Raw genomic sequence first — 16,146 nt, 5'->3', positions numbered from 1 at the left:
TGAGATATGGAAAACAAAATGGCTATTCCGTATATGTCTTGTTTTTATTTTTATTGTTTATTACTTCCTCCCTTCTTTTTTATTTGACCCGCTTTAACTTTTACACTATTTACCACCTCTCCTTTAACCGTCTTTTTTGAATAATAGGTAAGGAAAAACATATTCATATGGGATCTTTATAAATTCGTCTCAATTAGTAATATTATAATGTATAACTTTTATAATTTTTACTTATGGAAAAGTAAAGTTATTGTTTGCTAAGGTTTTGCACTAACAAGCGTGATAAAAGAAACAGGTCAAGTAAAAAAAAATAGAGGAAATATTTCATATATACATTATTTTTTTTTTCTTTTATTATCAACATCAAGGAATATTTTTTTTTCTTATAAAAATGATGAAGGTAAAAAAATTACCCACTTATTTATTATTTTCTATTTTTTTTAACACTTATGTTTGTAAGTCGTATTTTTCAATTTTCGTCAACATCAATATTAAACTTTTATAAGTCTAATGTAAGCACCCCGTTTCTTCAGTTTTCCGGCTTTTCCCACATTAGGTAGCTACTACCCTCATAGTTTCATTAAATTGCACGTATTCATGTACAATAAAGCATTCAATGGGGATGATCTAATAATCGTTTTATTTACCTCGTTGTACTCATTTAAGGTTATCGCACGGGTTAATAATTTTGTTTATAACATTTAAATGTAAAAATGTTCTAAGTTTAATTTATAGTATACTTTAAATAGTTGAATCGAATTTATATTGCGTATACATTATATTACTGGTACGAAAAATTATAGAATTTAAATTGTTGATTTGGATTTATATTTGGACGGACAATTATATGGTTCATAATTTTGATTAAATTATATATAAAAAATTATAGTAATCAAAGATGGACAATATAATTGCTCCATTCCGATCCACCCTTTTGTACCATAATGTAACGTGATTCGTTATATGAAACTCCAAATGTCTCATATGATCCAACATCATATGAGCGCCCTAAAGTCGTATAACATGTTATTATGCGTCCAAAATTGAATAAAAGGTTTGTTGTTTAGGATTAATTAATTTTGCGAGGGAAGTCAAGGGTTCGACTCCTTTTCTTAGCCACTAGCTGTACTTTACTCCTTATTTTTAATTTTTTTTACCGAACTAATGTTTTACTCCTTATTCTCTTACTATACTCTTTTTTGGACAGAAACCTAGAGTGCTTTTTTTTTTTTTTTTTTCCTTTTCCTTTTCCATTTAACGTATCTTTGTTGCTCTCTCATTCTAATGACTAATCTCTTTATTTATCTTAATTTCTTACACAAAATTACACCAAATTTTCTATTTCTCATATTCACTAGTACAATTGGCAAATATAGTCTATAAATTTAATTGATATAGTTTTTAAACACAAGTTGCTGAAAATTTATGAAAATATATTTTGCTATATTTTAGAAGAGATCGATAATTGGCCTTGAAAGTACTACTAGTATTGTAAATGAAATTGTATTAAAATATGTAGCAGCAATTCCTGATTACATAAGAAATTTTGAACAATGACTTAGAACCCGTTCTCTTTAGCTTAAATTCAATTCAGTTCAGCTCCAATCAGTTCAGTTGAGTTTCTAATTTCCTTCTTTCATAAACAATTCAGTTCAGTTCAGTAAATCAGAACATACCCTTACTTTTGAATGGTCTTTAAACCACCAACTACTCCGTCCAATATAAATGAGTACATTAAAAAAATAATAATAAACATAGAGATAGTGTATGATCTAAAACCCCATCCGGCCATTCTCCCTAATCCAAATTTAATTACACTATTGAATTACGAGCCGATTATAACTTTAGGTCCAAAATTGTGATCAACTTCCAAAGAGTAAGGCAAGTAATTTACCACAATAATTTCTTACAATAAATGAACCCCTCCAATCCTCCATCCTACCCCAAGAAAAAATAATTTCTTTTTACACACAAAAAAATATAAAAATGCAAGAAATAAATACCTCTGAAAATTAGTTGAAGCAAGTCAAGAAAAAGAAAATTAATAATAATTAAAAGCCAGAAGCAACCCAGCTGAGGCAATCTTTTGCTCTGACTTTGAGCTATAGGGGTGAAACAGAAAGTCACCAAAATCTTACCATTTTTGCAATCTATAGCTTACTTTCAGGTACTTTTTTTGTTTAAATTTCATTTATATCTTACCATTTTTTTTGCAAGATTATATCTTTATAGCTTATAATTACTTCCAAGCAACTTCATTATCTGGGGTTGTTCACTTTTAGCTTTTCTTTGATAGGGTATCTTCTGTTTTCTTCATACTTGTATTTCTGTTTTTGATCTGACATTTTTCAGATTGATTTACTTACTGTGTTTATTATGTGTTGCATGTTTGATAATCCTCCTTAATCATCCACTATGAATTGGGCTTTTGTTGTCTGTTCCTAACTATTCTCTTGATTTTGCTGTCTTTTTTAACATCTTGTTTTGATTGTAATGGATGTCTTGTGCATTGAGCTATCTAATCCCTCTATTTTATTCCCTTCGTTCCAAATTGTTGTGCTAATTTCTCATTTTTCACGGAAATTAAGAAAAGTAGAGGACGTGTAAAATCACGTGTGAAGTAAATTGGGAATAATCACAAAAAGTACCACAATATTGTTTTCTAGTAGAGCAAGAATAAAAGTGCACTTTATTAGTTTGTACTTATTAAATGTGAACACCAACTTTGAAGAGTATTTAGGAGATATTAGTGTGAGGAAAGGTAAAAAGTGGGGGTATAAAGTTAATTTTGCCCGAAATAAAGATTAATCTACCAATCTACGCATTCCAAATTGATGGTACATAACCATGAGACATGTGTTTGTTTGAAGAAACAAATCACATCAAATTCTACCTCCGATATAAATAAAGTTTGATATGAATATTATTCCAGCAAAACAAGTTAGATTCGTAATTGGGGTGGATCGGCTATAGACCTTAAGAAATGCGACATGTTTTCATTCTTAATCGACCTAAATTACACATATGGTGTGTATAGGGGAGAAAATTCTTAAACCTTCTAGTTATCCTAGCCTAAGTAAAGAATAATTGTCCTGCTTGATTAATGTTTATTTTTTGATTGTTGATATTATGAGCCTTTAAATTTACTGTTACAGAAATGAGTGACGAATTAGAACCACTACAAAATAATGAGCAAGTAGTAGCTGAACCAGAGTCTGATCATGCAGTTGAACTTGAACCTGACCATGAACCCAAAGTTGATCCTGTACCAGAACTTGGAGTTGAACTTAAACCTGAACGTGAACCCGAACCTGTTCCTACAGATTCCTGCCAGGATGTTGATATCGAGCCACTTTCAGGAAAGCCTTACTTTCCTATAGTTATTGTGAAATCACATATCGGCCTTGTTGCTTATAAATATCAAGTGGTATGCTTTCTTATTAACTTTTCATGTATCATCTGATCTGTTAAAATTTTAGGAACAGAAAGCTTTAATTTACACTCATGTCATGAAACTTTGTGTCGAAATAACATGATACATATATGTACACTACGCCACAGCACAACTCCTAGCACATATGACATATTCTAGGTGCTTTAGAAGAATGACTAATGTCTTTCAATTCTTTGATGATACCAGATATTACCTATACAATTTTCTCAAGCCCTTCCCAACAAAACAATCCCGGTCATCTTAACTCGTGGTGGAAAAAGTTGGGAGACAACTTATTTAGGTGAAAATGCACCGTCTTACAAAAGGTTCGACTCTAGGTGGAGAGCATTTGCTGAGGACAACAATCTAAAGGTTGGAGATGTTTGTGTTTTCGAGCTCGTGGAACAAAGTGATACTTTGCTCAAGTTCAAGGTTCAGGTCCTTCAAGGCGACTTTCCATCTATGTTACTAAACAAGGAAGATGGTACCATCAACAATCCCATAGTTGTTGAATAAAATTAGTCATGCTTCTTTCTCTAGTATGATTTGCTAGGTTGTTTATTAGTAAGTAGTCTTTTGTTAGCTTGTTTATGCAATAGCTGTGCTATTTTACATATAGCTTGGTATAGCGTATGACCTCTCCGTTCATGTGGTTTTTGTCTCACTGGCTCAAGCAAAAATTGTAATATATAGCTGCTATGTATAATTGTATACAAGTTAGAATGGAAGTACGCGTAACGAGCAGGGTTTTGTTTTGAAAAAGGGTTAATGGATTTCATTTGCTTCTTAAGCCTGAAATAGTGAAAGCCATAGGGCAAAAAAAAAAGGGCAAAATGATGTAGACGGCAAAATTTTAACCAACTAAGCTACTTGATCATCCATAAGCAAAGAATTTACTATGACTAAAATAAAGTAAGGTGTTACATTAGTGTTTATTATTTATTTTTCCTCTCTAAATCTTTATATTAGAAAGCTGACAAAAATAAATCCATAGAAATTAGGGAAAAAAAACTGTTATATCTTGTAAGAGAGGAAATAATGAAGATTTTATTATTTTCCAAATGATGTATTAGACCCAAATTTTTCGTAAATATTGCTCATTATCAATTATATAATTATCATGGTTCAATAAAAAAAAAAATTATTACTATAGAAAACTATGAATTTCTTAAGTGCACCAGAAAAAAAAGACCCTATGAATTTCTTAATGTATGGCCATGGTATGCGTACAAAATAAAATAAAAACCTTAATTTGAAGCCCAATAAAGAATAAAAAAGACTAATTAAGCTACAACTACAGTAAGAAGGGAAATTGCAAAGTTATCTTAAATGTACTCTAACAACCTATTTTACTCCGTAATAAACATAAACTCCTACTACAACATAAATTAGGATATCATGAATGTTTATATACGAGTATATCAAAATTATATGACGAATAGTGGGATATCTTTAGACTTTTTTCCTTTAGCTTAATCTAGTCTAGGAATATAGAGAAATCCTTGAAATTTTACATACAGTAAAATTTTCAATTGTCTTTAACCCTTGAAATTTTAGCTTTAGCTTTAGCCATGGCAAACGAGAGTTGTATAGAATTACAATTGGAAAATCTAACCGATGAGATGTTGATTGAAATCCTTATTCGACTACCATGGCAATCAACCCGTCGATTTAAGTGCGTCTCCAAGCGTTGGATGTCATTGTGTTAGAGATATCATTCTGTTAGAGATATGAGATATCGGAAAATATAGATATCGGAAAATATATGTGTGATATATTTTCCGTAGATATCATTAAGAGAATAATATATTTAGGTTTATTTATGTTAAAGATATTAATTAGATAATATATCTTTAGGTTTATAGTTATGTTAGTATATCTTTTAGGAAGATTGTTTCCTATCTTATGAGCGTATGTTTTGTATAAATACTTTACCTATTGATGAATAATAAACAAGTCATTCCATTATCACTCTTCCCCTAAATTTGTCATGGTATCAAAAGAAGGTTAGATCTTGGGAGCGTTTCACAAAAATTTCCCCCAGTCGGTGGGTTAGAAAATTAAACCCACGGGATTCATTATTTTTTTTTTAAAAACAAAATAAAAAAAATATATTAAAAAAAAAATCTTCCGTTGTGCTAGTGTCTTTGAGATATCTCTTTGATATTCTTTTTGATGCAATAATAACGCATAGATGTTGTTTATGGTGGATCATGGTGCTCCGCTAGTGTCTTTGAGATATCTCTTTGATATTCTTTTTGATGCAATAATCACGCATAGATGTTGTTTATGGTGGATCATGGTGCTCTGCCAAGATAAAACTAAGCGCATCATGCTTGGAGTTACAAGAAAAAAAAATGGCAAACATTAAAAAAAAAAAAAAGCCCTCTTGTGTCGTGAGACAAGATATATTGATTTTCCTTTTACCGTGAAACAGGGTTTATTTGTTGGTTCTTCTTGTGCCGTGAGACGGAGTTTGTGATTTGATTCGAGCATGATTTTGCTCCTTTTGATATGAGTTTGGTTTTGCTCTAAAATAAAACCAATAAGAGATTTGAGTGTGGTTTGCTCTTAACAACCAATATTTGATTGGAGCTCGTTTTTGCTTAGGAAAAACTCAGGAAAAACCAAATTGTTCGAAAAGAATGACGTTCTTGCTTGATTGATGACTGGTGAGTACGAAAAATATGAACGGTCTTATCATTGAAAAAGAAAAAAAATAAACGACATCACCATAGTAGTGCATCTCGACTTCAACCAAAAGAAAAATTTACCATCGCAACTTTCGTATTATTGCCGTTACGATTGTTGGAGGGTGTTAGAGATATGAGATTTCGAAAAATATGTGTGATATATTTTCCTTAGATATCATTAAGAGAATAATATATATATGTTTATTTAAGTTAAAGATATTAATTAGATAATATATCTTTAGGTTTATGATTATGTTAGTATATCTTTTAGGAAGATTGTTTCCTATTTATGAGCGTATGTTTTGTATAAATACTCTTCATATTGATGAATAATAAACCAGCCATTTCATTATCACTCTTCCCCTAAATTTGTCACATTGATATCGAATCCATACGTTGTGCACCGGTTTCGCCATCATAATAATAATGGTAAGGTTAATAATAACTTGCTTGTACTTGTTACAGGAACTAGGAAAGTAATGTTTGGTGAAAATTTAACCATTCAAATACAAAAAGTTTTTCCAAGTTCGAAATCTTCTCTTAAAGACTTGATTCCAATTTCATTCGATTTCTTGCACAAGAAAGTCGAGGAATTTAATTTGTTAAGTGTGTCGAAAAGACTTGTATATGATCCATGACGAGAAACTTAATCTTTTGATATGTAATCCCTCGACAAAGCAGTCCTTCGAACTTCCTTGTCGAAGGAACTTCGATAAAAAAAAAGCTCCTTTTATTGGCATCCTTTGTAGCGAGGATGATCCGGCGATATACAAGGTGGTTATTGGTCGATCTGTTGATGTCGAAAACATTCATTATAGTATCAAATTTGATGTCTTCTCATCTGATAGTGGCTGTTGGAGTAGCTTTGTGGTTCCGGTCCCCTCAAACTATAATCGAGTAATGAGTTATTATAGTCAGAATCAACCTGCTGTGATATGTAACGGCTGTTGGACTTATAGCACGCTTAGTGTAGTTGTATACGATCCTTTCAACAAGCCTGACCAATGCGACTTCATCAAATTTTCAGACGAATATTTTGATGACGAGGATGATTATATACACTTCTATGACAGCTTTTGCCTAAGCAATGTACAAGGGTGCATACGACTATACAATACACGCGTTTATGATAGAGATTCAATTGCAATCTTTTTGGGACTAAAATAATCATGTTTGGAACGATAAAAAGTTCAATCTTAGTAGTGTTAATCTTGGTAGTATGGCCGTTTCCTCTTGTTATATATAGGAAATACAGTATGCAAGTTAAAGGTTTTGATCCTTTCGACGGAGATGTTGTCTATGCACACGCTTTAACATCAGGCCATTTTCTTGTAATCGACATGAAATCTTTAACGGCACATACTATCGACGATTTAAGTCGTCCATTTCCTTCGATCATAAACTTATTTCCTTATTCCCAACTCCCATGGCCAACTCCGATTTAAGTTAGCCCTTCACTTTTAAGGAGTCTTTGATTAAATATTTTAATGTATGACTATATTATAGGTTCTTTTGTTTCCATTTGAATTGTTTCCACTTGAATAAGAATGTAGTCTCTTTTTTTTTATTAATTTGTTGTTTTATCAATTCCAAAATTATAATCTGAATTAGTATGAGTGTATTATATTATGTATGATTACTAGTCTCGCCATCTCAAATGTTTATGCACGAAGTAGGCTTTACTTGCTTATACATGGATATCCAAATTATATTACTCCGTATGTTTCATTATCACTCTCTCCGTCTCTAAATAATGTTGCTACTATGACTTATGAACAACATTTAGTGACAGAAAGAACATATTTACCAGCTTAATTAATTAATTACGATATCCCCTCGTCATACTTTCTCACTTCATTCTATGATCCCTTGAACCCTTCTTATATCTTTCAATTCCCCAAATTCATTATTGTCAATTGCATCAATCCATACAACCATATTTCTGCAAATCAAAAGATTGACCTGAACGTTTTCCAATTCTAGCTAGATGTCATGTTATAGACTTATAGGTTGTAATAATTGATCCACTACTTATTGTCAATTGCATCAATCCATCTCTTACGTTACATGATAATAAATACTCCAGTCCTTATACTTCATGCATCTTGTACACTCCTCAGTGTGACCAATCATAACTTGAAACCTATGCTCCTAAACATCTGGCAAATAGTACTTTTTTTTTAGCTCTACTAGAAGCTTAATTAGCTTGCACTTGGGGTCGCAATCTCTCTCACTCTCCTATATAAAAGAGGTTACTAGTAGGCAAAACAAACACGAGTACATAAAATGAGTGCATTTTATCTCAAACATACGAGTTCATACAAGTCCTTGAGCAGTGAGGCATATTACGGGCCTGTTCCAGAGTTTGGCTTCTCGGCCAAGTGAGGTAACTAAGGCGGCCAAGGCAGCACATTCGTGAGCCGTGACTATGTCGAACCGAGCTATGTCGTAAGTCTTAAGTTTACAACTTTACACCATATTTAATTTTAATAATTAAATACGGAGAGTTTAATTAACCAATTAATTTTATAGTTTATGTTTATCATAGTATTGTATGGATTGTTAATGTGTTTTAGAGAGATGAAACCAAGAGCGAATACTTGTGAGGATATTGATATCGAACCGAAGACAGGAGCACCATTCTTCCATGTCAATCTTACTAAGACGCATGTTTCTCCTCTCTATCTACTGGTATGTTTTTTCCTTCATCTCTTTCAATTTATAAGAATATAGGTAGATAAAAAATATGATGCATTTTATTACGTTATTGAAAAGTTTCTTTGATTACATCAATATCAGACAATACCGGCTGAAGGTGCTCGACTCCTTCCTAACATCGAAGCCCCGGTGATCCTCACTCGTGGCACTGAGAGTTGGACGATGAATTACATCGGTAATAATATAGTACATAAAAGGTTGGATAAAAGATGGAAACAGTTTGCTGTTGACAACAAACTTAAGGTAGGAGATGTTTGTACTTTCGAGCTCACGTCGAAAGATCCAATGAGGTTGAAGGTTCAAGTCCTTCGAGGTGACTTTCCAGCTGCTCTACTCAATAGCGATGAAGAAGAAGACGAACAAGGAAAAGAAGTCAAAGAAGAAGAAGAAAAAGAAGAAGGAGAAACAAGCTATAATCCTATAGTTGTTGAGTAAGAAAACTATTACAGGTTCAACCAGTATTAATTTATAAGGTTTAGTTTTAAATTTAGTTTGTAGAATAATTTTGATGTTTATAGGGAGCACTGAAGTATGTATTTCGAATCAAGATGAGATTTTGAGTCCGAAAACGAGGCAATGTTCTTATTAGGCTAGTTGATTATTAATAGTAGTAACATAATTATTAACTAAAGTAATCATATTATATTATGCTGATATTAATAATATACTGATAATTATCTCGGATTAACTGATCCTCGCTAGTATGCATTTATAATGTACTGCATTCTCCGAGTTTAAAAAACAGAGCATGCAGTTTGTGGGTGCTAGATTTATCGTTTAACAACAATTGGTGTCTGCAGTTCTATAAATAGTACTGTAATAACTTTTTTTTTTTTTTTTTTTTTTTTTTTTTGAGGGGTTATAAGTTATTCATGGGAGTAAGTTCAAATTAAGAGACAAGTTATCAACCCTTAAAATGCTAACTAAATCAGATTATGGCCTGAGTTATTCATACTTAGTCGTCATCCCTGCGTTTAGTTGACTGAAAAGTTAAGACTCATCAAGGATCATCCAAATGAGATTACCCCCCATTTATATAATTTAAAGTGTCTCTTTGGATCATAAAGAGCATGAAATCACAGCCTTATTACACCATTAAAGAGTAACAAATAACAAAAAACTTCCAAGGTTGACGATAAGAGCTCGAGTACTTAATCAGGAAGCATCAGCAATTAGATCTCTATCACCTTCGAGACTGATCACAATTTTTATGGACAAATCATCCTTCAAATGATCTTTGTAACACGAAAGTTATAATTATCACAAACTTTTGTGAATAAATATATAACTAACACTTGGGTAACAAATTTGGCAGCTGTAGACATCAGCAACTACCAGCTAACAGAATAATAAAAAAAAAAACACATAATAGTAATGATGAAAATTAGCTTCACGCCATGACACCAATCAAGTCACTGAGTCAATATCTGAAAAAAGGGTGGTAATGGAGGGTAAGAACAAGATACCAGCCACTGTATGACAACTTGTAAACAACTAGGTGATTCATAGAGTTCCGATGATAACAACAGATACAGCCGAAGTTCTACAACCATCTCAACTGAAAAGGTGCTGCAGACTCGCAGTCTCAATAGATACGAGTCATCTCTACATTAGTCTAAGTTGCAACAATAGACATATTAACAGGCCTGATATCAGCTGAAAAAGCTTCTTAATTAAGTATTAGAGGGACAACTAGATAAGCTAAGGAATTAAGCTGGACAAGGTTTCTACTCATTAGTGGAATGGAAGCAGCCTACTTCTGATGTAATGCCGCAACATATGCAGTTCTTTCACCACACCAATCAACAAGTGCACGGTTAATCCTCCATATGAGCAGCAGATCCCATATAGGAAGCCTGGCCAAGATACAAAGACAAAGACAAAGTTGGTGAACAATTTAGTTCGAATTATATATACATGTAATGACCAATGAAGAAAATAAGTCAACAACATGTTGAAAGAGGGTAAGATTATGCCCTTGCTTAAAGCCAGTTACTGCATGCATAAATCATAATACATAAAAAGAAAACCTGTAACCAAAATAGTTAGTACTAAAGTCTAAACACATAAGGAATAGTTCTTTCCCATCTTTAATTTGCCACCATCCAAATATATAATGCATGACTTGCAAGATTCATCACAAAAAGATTAATCAGATATGAATAACATTGGTGAGACAACAAACACTCTACTCTTCCCCTCTCCCTGTTCCTAAATCAAGCTGGACAAAAAGGTTTTCAATAAAAATTTGATTTTATGATTTACAGAAGATAAGCAGATTGCTCAAAGCCAATATATATAATTCCCTTTGGGTCAGATGAGTCTAGAAAAGTCCCTACCTTCTCAAGCAAGATCTTGATTTCAGCATGTTGCTCCTTCATTGCTTTGTTAAGTGGCTCCAACTTCAAGGCATAATCAATATCCTCCATAGATCCTTCAAGATTACCAAGTTCTTTCCTAGCAATTGCTCTGCGTGCATACACTTTAAAATACTCGCCGTGCAATTTCAAGGACTCAGTGCAGTCATCCTCGGCCTCCCGGAATCTGCAGACCTTGAGGTATGCCAATGCTCTGTTTGCATAAGCGAATGCAGTACGTGACAGTGCAATGCTTCTGGAATAGCAATTTATAGCTTCATCAAATTTCTTGTTCTTAAAGAGTTCATTGCCCTCCTCTTTCGCATAGGCAGCATCTGCAAAAAGCCACCAAGGTTTTCAAATCATAAGGACATCAGTAAAATAACTAGGCAAAATAAGGAGGGAAGGTGGAGTAGAGGAAAGCAAATCTTATAATGACATAACATTTGTGGTATACCTAGGTCTGGCAAAACAAGAATTCATACAAACCACAATCGCTTCACATAGGGTTGTCATTAAGTGCACAATATGCTTCCCCGAGATTAAAAAAATAAAAAGTTCATGTAAACTAACAAGAGCATTCTGAATATGCCACTCCCAAAATCTATCGTCGGATAGGGAACTAAAGAAAACACAGCACAGAAATAGATTATCAACAGAATATGTTCATGAGGCAAGACAATAGCTACAAGATAACCAACCAAGAATCAGTTTTAAGAGAAGCACAAAACAATGAGACAAAAGTTTCTTTGTGCCAATTCCTGATAGGGTTGCTCAATCACCGAAGCAAAGTAGCTATTGCACATAAAAGAGAGAAGTTCCCATTCAACTTTCTGAGACAAGCTTAGATATTATCAATCATAAATTTCTTCTTAAAATAAAGATTGGAGGTTTTGAGTCGCGATTAAAGAGAATAATGCAGAAATTCTGATGTATGAAACTACAACTTCAAGGTAAACAAAAGGTCAAAGAAGGAACTTAGGTACTGCAGAAGCTCCAGTAAGACAAGCTAAATCTTGGTGGGATGAAGTGATTATTAAATGAAAAATATAAAAGTAAGTTGCAAGGAGGGAAGTGGAACAATATCAGAGATGGCTTAGCCTCACATTTGATAGGAGAAGATACAAAATGCGCAAGTAAGACAGAACAAATGATCATTCCTAGAAATTGCTCTGGAAGAAACACAAGGTGCACAAGTTCAACAAACAAATAACCATTATTTAAAGAGGTAATGATAGAACAAGCCTAGAAGCATAGGGTTCAAACATATATTAATATAAAACAACGATGTCATCACAACACCTAAATTCAAGCTCATATAGTGCATTGTGGTGATATACCATCAGTTGCAACTTGCAACACAAAAAACATCCGGCCCAAGACTAGTCACTTTGTAAAGAAAGCTCCCACACAATACCACTTGAATACTAATTACTAAGTACTTATTGCAATGAATTACTTAAAGCACAGCATCAACATAAAGTTTGTATTCAAAGAATAGTTGACAAGTCCAATATAGACTCTAACCTCAAAAATGGATAGACCATATGGCACGTATAATACAGAGATATCACCACACTATTCTATGAACTGGCTAGAGCATTAACGAGCACTTGAGTTGAGCTAATGATAGAGCAAGCCTAGAAGCATAGTGTCCAGCCATATTATAACACATCGATGTCATCACGCGACCTAACTTCTAGCTCATATAGTACATTGTTGTGATATACCATCAGTTGGACAGTTGCAGCTTTAAAAACATCTGGCCCAAGACTAGTTATTTGTAAGAAAGCTCCCACATTGAATACAAGGTACTTATTGCAACGGATTACTTAAAGCACAACATTAAATGCAACATAAAGTTTGTGATTAGAGAATAGTTTACAAGTTCAATATTGCATCTAATAAACCTTGAAGATGGATAGACATAACGCAAGTATGATACAGAGATATCACAACACTATTCTACGAACAGGCTAGAGCTAATGAAACATTGAAAGAGCCACTTACACAACCGGGGAGGAAGCAAAGTTGGCCAACACGGGAGCACAAATGGGATAACATACTTATGTCCAGTGAAGCTAGCATCAGCCTCCACCTTTTGAGTCTGAAGATTATAGGAAAAGATTCGATCTTCCGTGCTAAAGAAGACTATATCAACATCAAAAGGATGGATGAAACAAGGCCGGGGCAGTGACTTATCCACACCACAACAAAGAACACACTCAACATCCACACGAGACAAATTGTACACCAAATTCCATTCATTCACACCAGATTCAAAATCTTTTAACCTCCACAACGTCAACACATAATCTCCTTTTCTAAACATCTCCATATAGTGAATATACCCTCCAGCCCCGAAAATGTCCCGTTCATCCTCCAATTTCAGAGTATTAAAGGGCTTCCTACACCCCTTAGGAAGCGGAATAAACCGACATCGAGCCATCTCCTTCTCCTCCTCAACACCGCGAAAAGGGTCATCATCATCCCAAGTAATCACCCCACAACTTAAATCAACCCAAAAGAAACGTCCAGCAAACTCAAACACCCCTTCAGCCCTCCAAAAATGCATCCCAAGCATATAACTAGCAGGTTTATCAACCCATTTGCCGGTATCCGACGAAAAGCACAATAAAGAACCAGAATCACTCCCAACAATGGGCTGATACTCGACAACAATAAACTTCTCCACAACCCCATTACAAGAACAATCAAGCCTTGACATGAACCCTACAGAATTCAGCTTATTTATCGAGTCCTCGGGTTTCGGAAGTGGGACCCACTCACCGGTTACTGGGTTTATGACAACCAAAACAAAATCCGTTTTGCGATGAGAAAATTGATTCGGGTTTTTCTCAAAGGGATCTCTTTCGATATGAAACGAAAACAGAAGCAACCCATTGCTAGAAGCTACAATTACAGGTGGGTTTTTGGTAGGTTTCCACTCACTAGTAACTGGTTCGTAAATTAAACGATGATGATTTGCAGAAAGTGATGAAATGTTAGGGTTTTGAGCTGGGTTGAACTGAGTTACCTTCTCTTTTGACTCGGTGACAAATCGATCAACGATAATCCATGAAGATGAAGATGAGTTGTGAACAATGTAGGAAGTGACGAAATGGGGATCACAGATTAAGGATTTCCAGGTTTTTGAAACACATTTGAATCGACAAACGGATTGTGCGGGTAATCGGGTTAAGATTTCTGTGATTATTTCACTGGGAAATTGAGCCGGAAATTTTTTGATCCGACATTTTTAAATTTTCGGGTTAAATTTCAGATTTTTCTGTATTTTTACAGAATAGAAGAAGAGAGAACCTGAGTATTAATGGAGTCTGTAAATAGAAAACATAACTGCTGATGTCATGTATGTACACATGTCTCTTTCTGGAACATTTTTTCGCGCCAAAATAATTAACTTGAGTTACGATGATAATTGATATGTGATGTTCGATTGTTCATTGGGCCCTTCACCCTTGTGTCTAGCAAGGCTCACTAGTTATTATGGTTATTTAATTGGGCACATCCTAAGTTTACATTTCCATGAAATTTACTTGCGTGTCTAAGTCAAATTTCAATTACTTTTACGTTATTTTGTCATATTAGGTAATGCTTTTAGGTGTTTAGTGAGCCATAAAGACGATAATGAGAATCGATCCACTTCTTTTTCAGTAAATGTGTTTATTGTTAATGCATTTTCTTACCTTACAAGATTCTAATTACAGTACCTTATCTTACATACGCCATTGTACTCCTCCGTGTGACCAATCACAACTCGACTCCTATACTCCCAAATTTATTGCACGTAGTTACTTTGTAGCTCGATGTACTAGAAGCTCAATTAGCTTAGCTTGCACTTGGGGTTGCAATCTTCTTTCACTCTTCTATATAAAAGGGGTTACTAGTAGGCAAAACAAATACTACTCGTAGTACTAACAATACGAGTACACACAAGTTCTTGAGCGGCTAAGTGAGGTGACTAAGGCCAAGGCAGCAGTGCAGCACGTTCGTGTGCCATGACCAGTTCCACCTTGTGTTATAGAGAAATGAAACCAAGAGTGAATACTTGTGAGGATATTGATATCGAACCGAAGACAGGAGCACCATTCTTCCATATCATTCTTACTAAGACGCATGTTTGTCCTCGCTATCTATTGGTATGTTTTTCTTTTATCTCTTTCAATTTACTAGAATATAGGTAGATAAATAATGCAATAATGGTCCATTTTATTACGTTATTGAGAAGTTTCTTTGATTACATCAATATCAGACAATACCGGCTGAAGGTGCTCGAATCCTTCCTGACATCGAAGTCCCGATGATCCTCACTCGTGGCACTAAGAGTTGGAGGATGAACTACATCGGTAAAAATGTAGTACATAAAAGGTTCGATAATAGATGGAAACAATTTGTTGTTGACAACAAACTTAAGGTAGGAGATATTTGTACTTTCGAGCTCATGTCGAAAGATCCAATGAGGTTAAAGGTTCAGGTTCTTCGAGGTGACTTTCCGGCTGCTCTACTCAAAAGCGGCGAAGAAGAAGATAAAGAATGCAAAGAAGAAGAAGAAGGAGGAGGAGGAGGAGGAGATACAAGCTATAATCCTATAGTTGTTGAGTAAGAGAAGGAAAATTTGTTAATTACTACCTACAAAAAACAGATTTTGTGAATTACTACCTATAAAAAAAAAGTTTGTCAATTACTACCTAATTTTTTTTTTTTTTTGTGAATTGCTACCTTTTCCTTAATCTGCCCCTAATTAAGTGATTTAAACTCTTAATGACATTATTATCCAGCCAAATTGTAATCAGTTAAAAAAAATATAAAAAAATGTAAAAATAAATATAAAATCAGAAAATAATAAAAAAAATTCAGAAAATTAATAAAAAAATTCAAAAAATTAATAAAAATTCAGAAAATTATTTTTAAAAATACGAAAAAT

The 16,146-nt window shown here is 33.8% G+C and overlaps 3 protein-coding genes across 3 annotated transcripts; 2 read left to right on the top strand and 1 right to left on the bottom strand.

The window, feature by feature from the left end:
- Positions 1-1,072: 1,072 nt before the first annotated feature.
- On the top strand, positions 1,073-4,189 carry LOC110726984 (B3 domain-containing protein Os04g0386900-like). The gene is made up of 3 exons (XM_021906523.1): positions 1,073-2,167; positions 3,156-3,427; positions 3,641-4,189. The coding sequence occupies exons 2-3, from the start codon at positions 3,158-3,160 to the stop codon at positions 3,947-3,949; spliced, it is 579 nt and encodes a 192-aa protein (XP_021762215.1). The 5' UTR covers positions 1,073-2,167; positions 3,156-3,157; the 3' UTR covers positions 3,950-4,189.
- A 4,216-nt stretch (positions 4,190-8,405) lies between these two features.
- Positions 8,406-9,540, top strand: LOC110727048 (B3 domain-containing protein Os06g0112300-like). The gene is made up of 3 exons (XM_021906582.1): positions 8,406-8,574; positions 8,703-8,817; positions 8,926-9,540. The coding sequence occupies exons 1-3, from the start codon at positions 8,555-8,557 to the stop codon at positions 9,277-9,279; spliced, it is 489 nt and encodes a 162-aa protein (XP_021762274.1). The 5' UTR covers positions 8,406-8,554; the 3' UTR covers positions 9,280-9,540.
- A 29-nt stretch (positions 9,541-9,569) lies between these two features.
- Positions 9,570-14,484, bottom strand: LOC110727047. Its single transcript, XM_021906581.1, has 3 exons — positions 13,212-14,484; positions 11,184-11,536; positions 9,570-10,700 (listed from the first exon to the last, which is right to left on the bottom strand). The coding sequence occupies exons 1-3, from the start codon at positions 13,927-13,929 to the stop codon at positions 10,662-10,664; spliced, it is 1,110 nt and encodes a 369-aa protein (XP_021762273.1). The 5' UTR covers positions 13,930-14,484; the 3' UTR covers positions 9,570-10,661.
- Positions 14,485-16,146: the final 1,662 nt, after the last annotated feature.

This window comes from Chenopodium quinoa, unplaced genomic scaffold (genome assembly GCF_001683475.1).
Source record: "Chenopodium quinoa cultivar QQ74 unplaced genomic scaffold, ASM168347v1, whole genome shotgun sequence".
In the NCBI taxonomy this organism is placed as follows: domain Eukaryota; kingdom Viridiplantae; phylum Streptophyta; class Magnoliopsida; order Caryophyllales; family Amaranthaceae; genus Chenopodium; species Chenopodium quinoa.
This window is presented reverse-complemented; position numbering and strand designations above follow the sequence as displayed.

What these genes read in the sequence shown, in the direction of transcription:
- LOC110726984 (XM_021906523.1), top strand. Translation starts at nt 3,158, where the DNA reads ATGAGTGACGAATTAGAACCACTACAAAATAATGAGCAAGTAGTAGCT. An exon ending in TTGCTTATAAATATCAAGTG is followed by an intron (nt 3,428 to 3,640) that starts GTATGCTTTCTT and finishes TGATGATACCAG; the next exon opens with ATATTACCTATACAATTTTC.
- LOC110727048 (XM_021906582.1), top strand. Translation starts at nt 8,555, where the DNA reads ATGTCGAACCGAGCTATGTC. An exon ending in ATGTCGAACCGAGCTATGTC is followed by an intron (nt 8,575 to 8,702) that starts GTAAGTCTTAAG and finishes AATGTGTTTTAG; the next exon opens with AGAGATGAAACCAAGAGCGA. An exon ending in TTTCTCCTCTCTATCTACTG is followed by an intron (nt 8,818 to 8,925) that starts GTATGTTTTTTC and finishes CATCAATATCAG; the next exon opens with ACAATACCGGCTGAAGGTGC.
- LOC110727047 (XM_021906581.1), bottom strand. Translation starts at nt 13,929, where the DNA reads ATGTCAAGGCTTGATTGTTCTTGTAATGGGGTTGTGGAGAAGTTTATT. An exon ending in TTTGCTTCCTCCCCGGTTGT is followed by an intron (nt 11,537 to 13,211) that starts GTAAGTGGCTCT and finishes GGCTTTTTGCAG; the next exon opens with ATGCTGCCTATGCGAAAGAG. An exon ending in TCAAGATCTTGCTTGAGAAG is followed by an intron (nt 10,701 to 11,183) that starts GTAGGGACTTTT and finishes TATCTTGGCCAG; the next exon opens with GCTTCCTATATGGGATCTGC.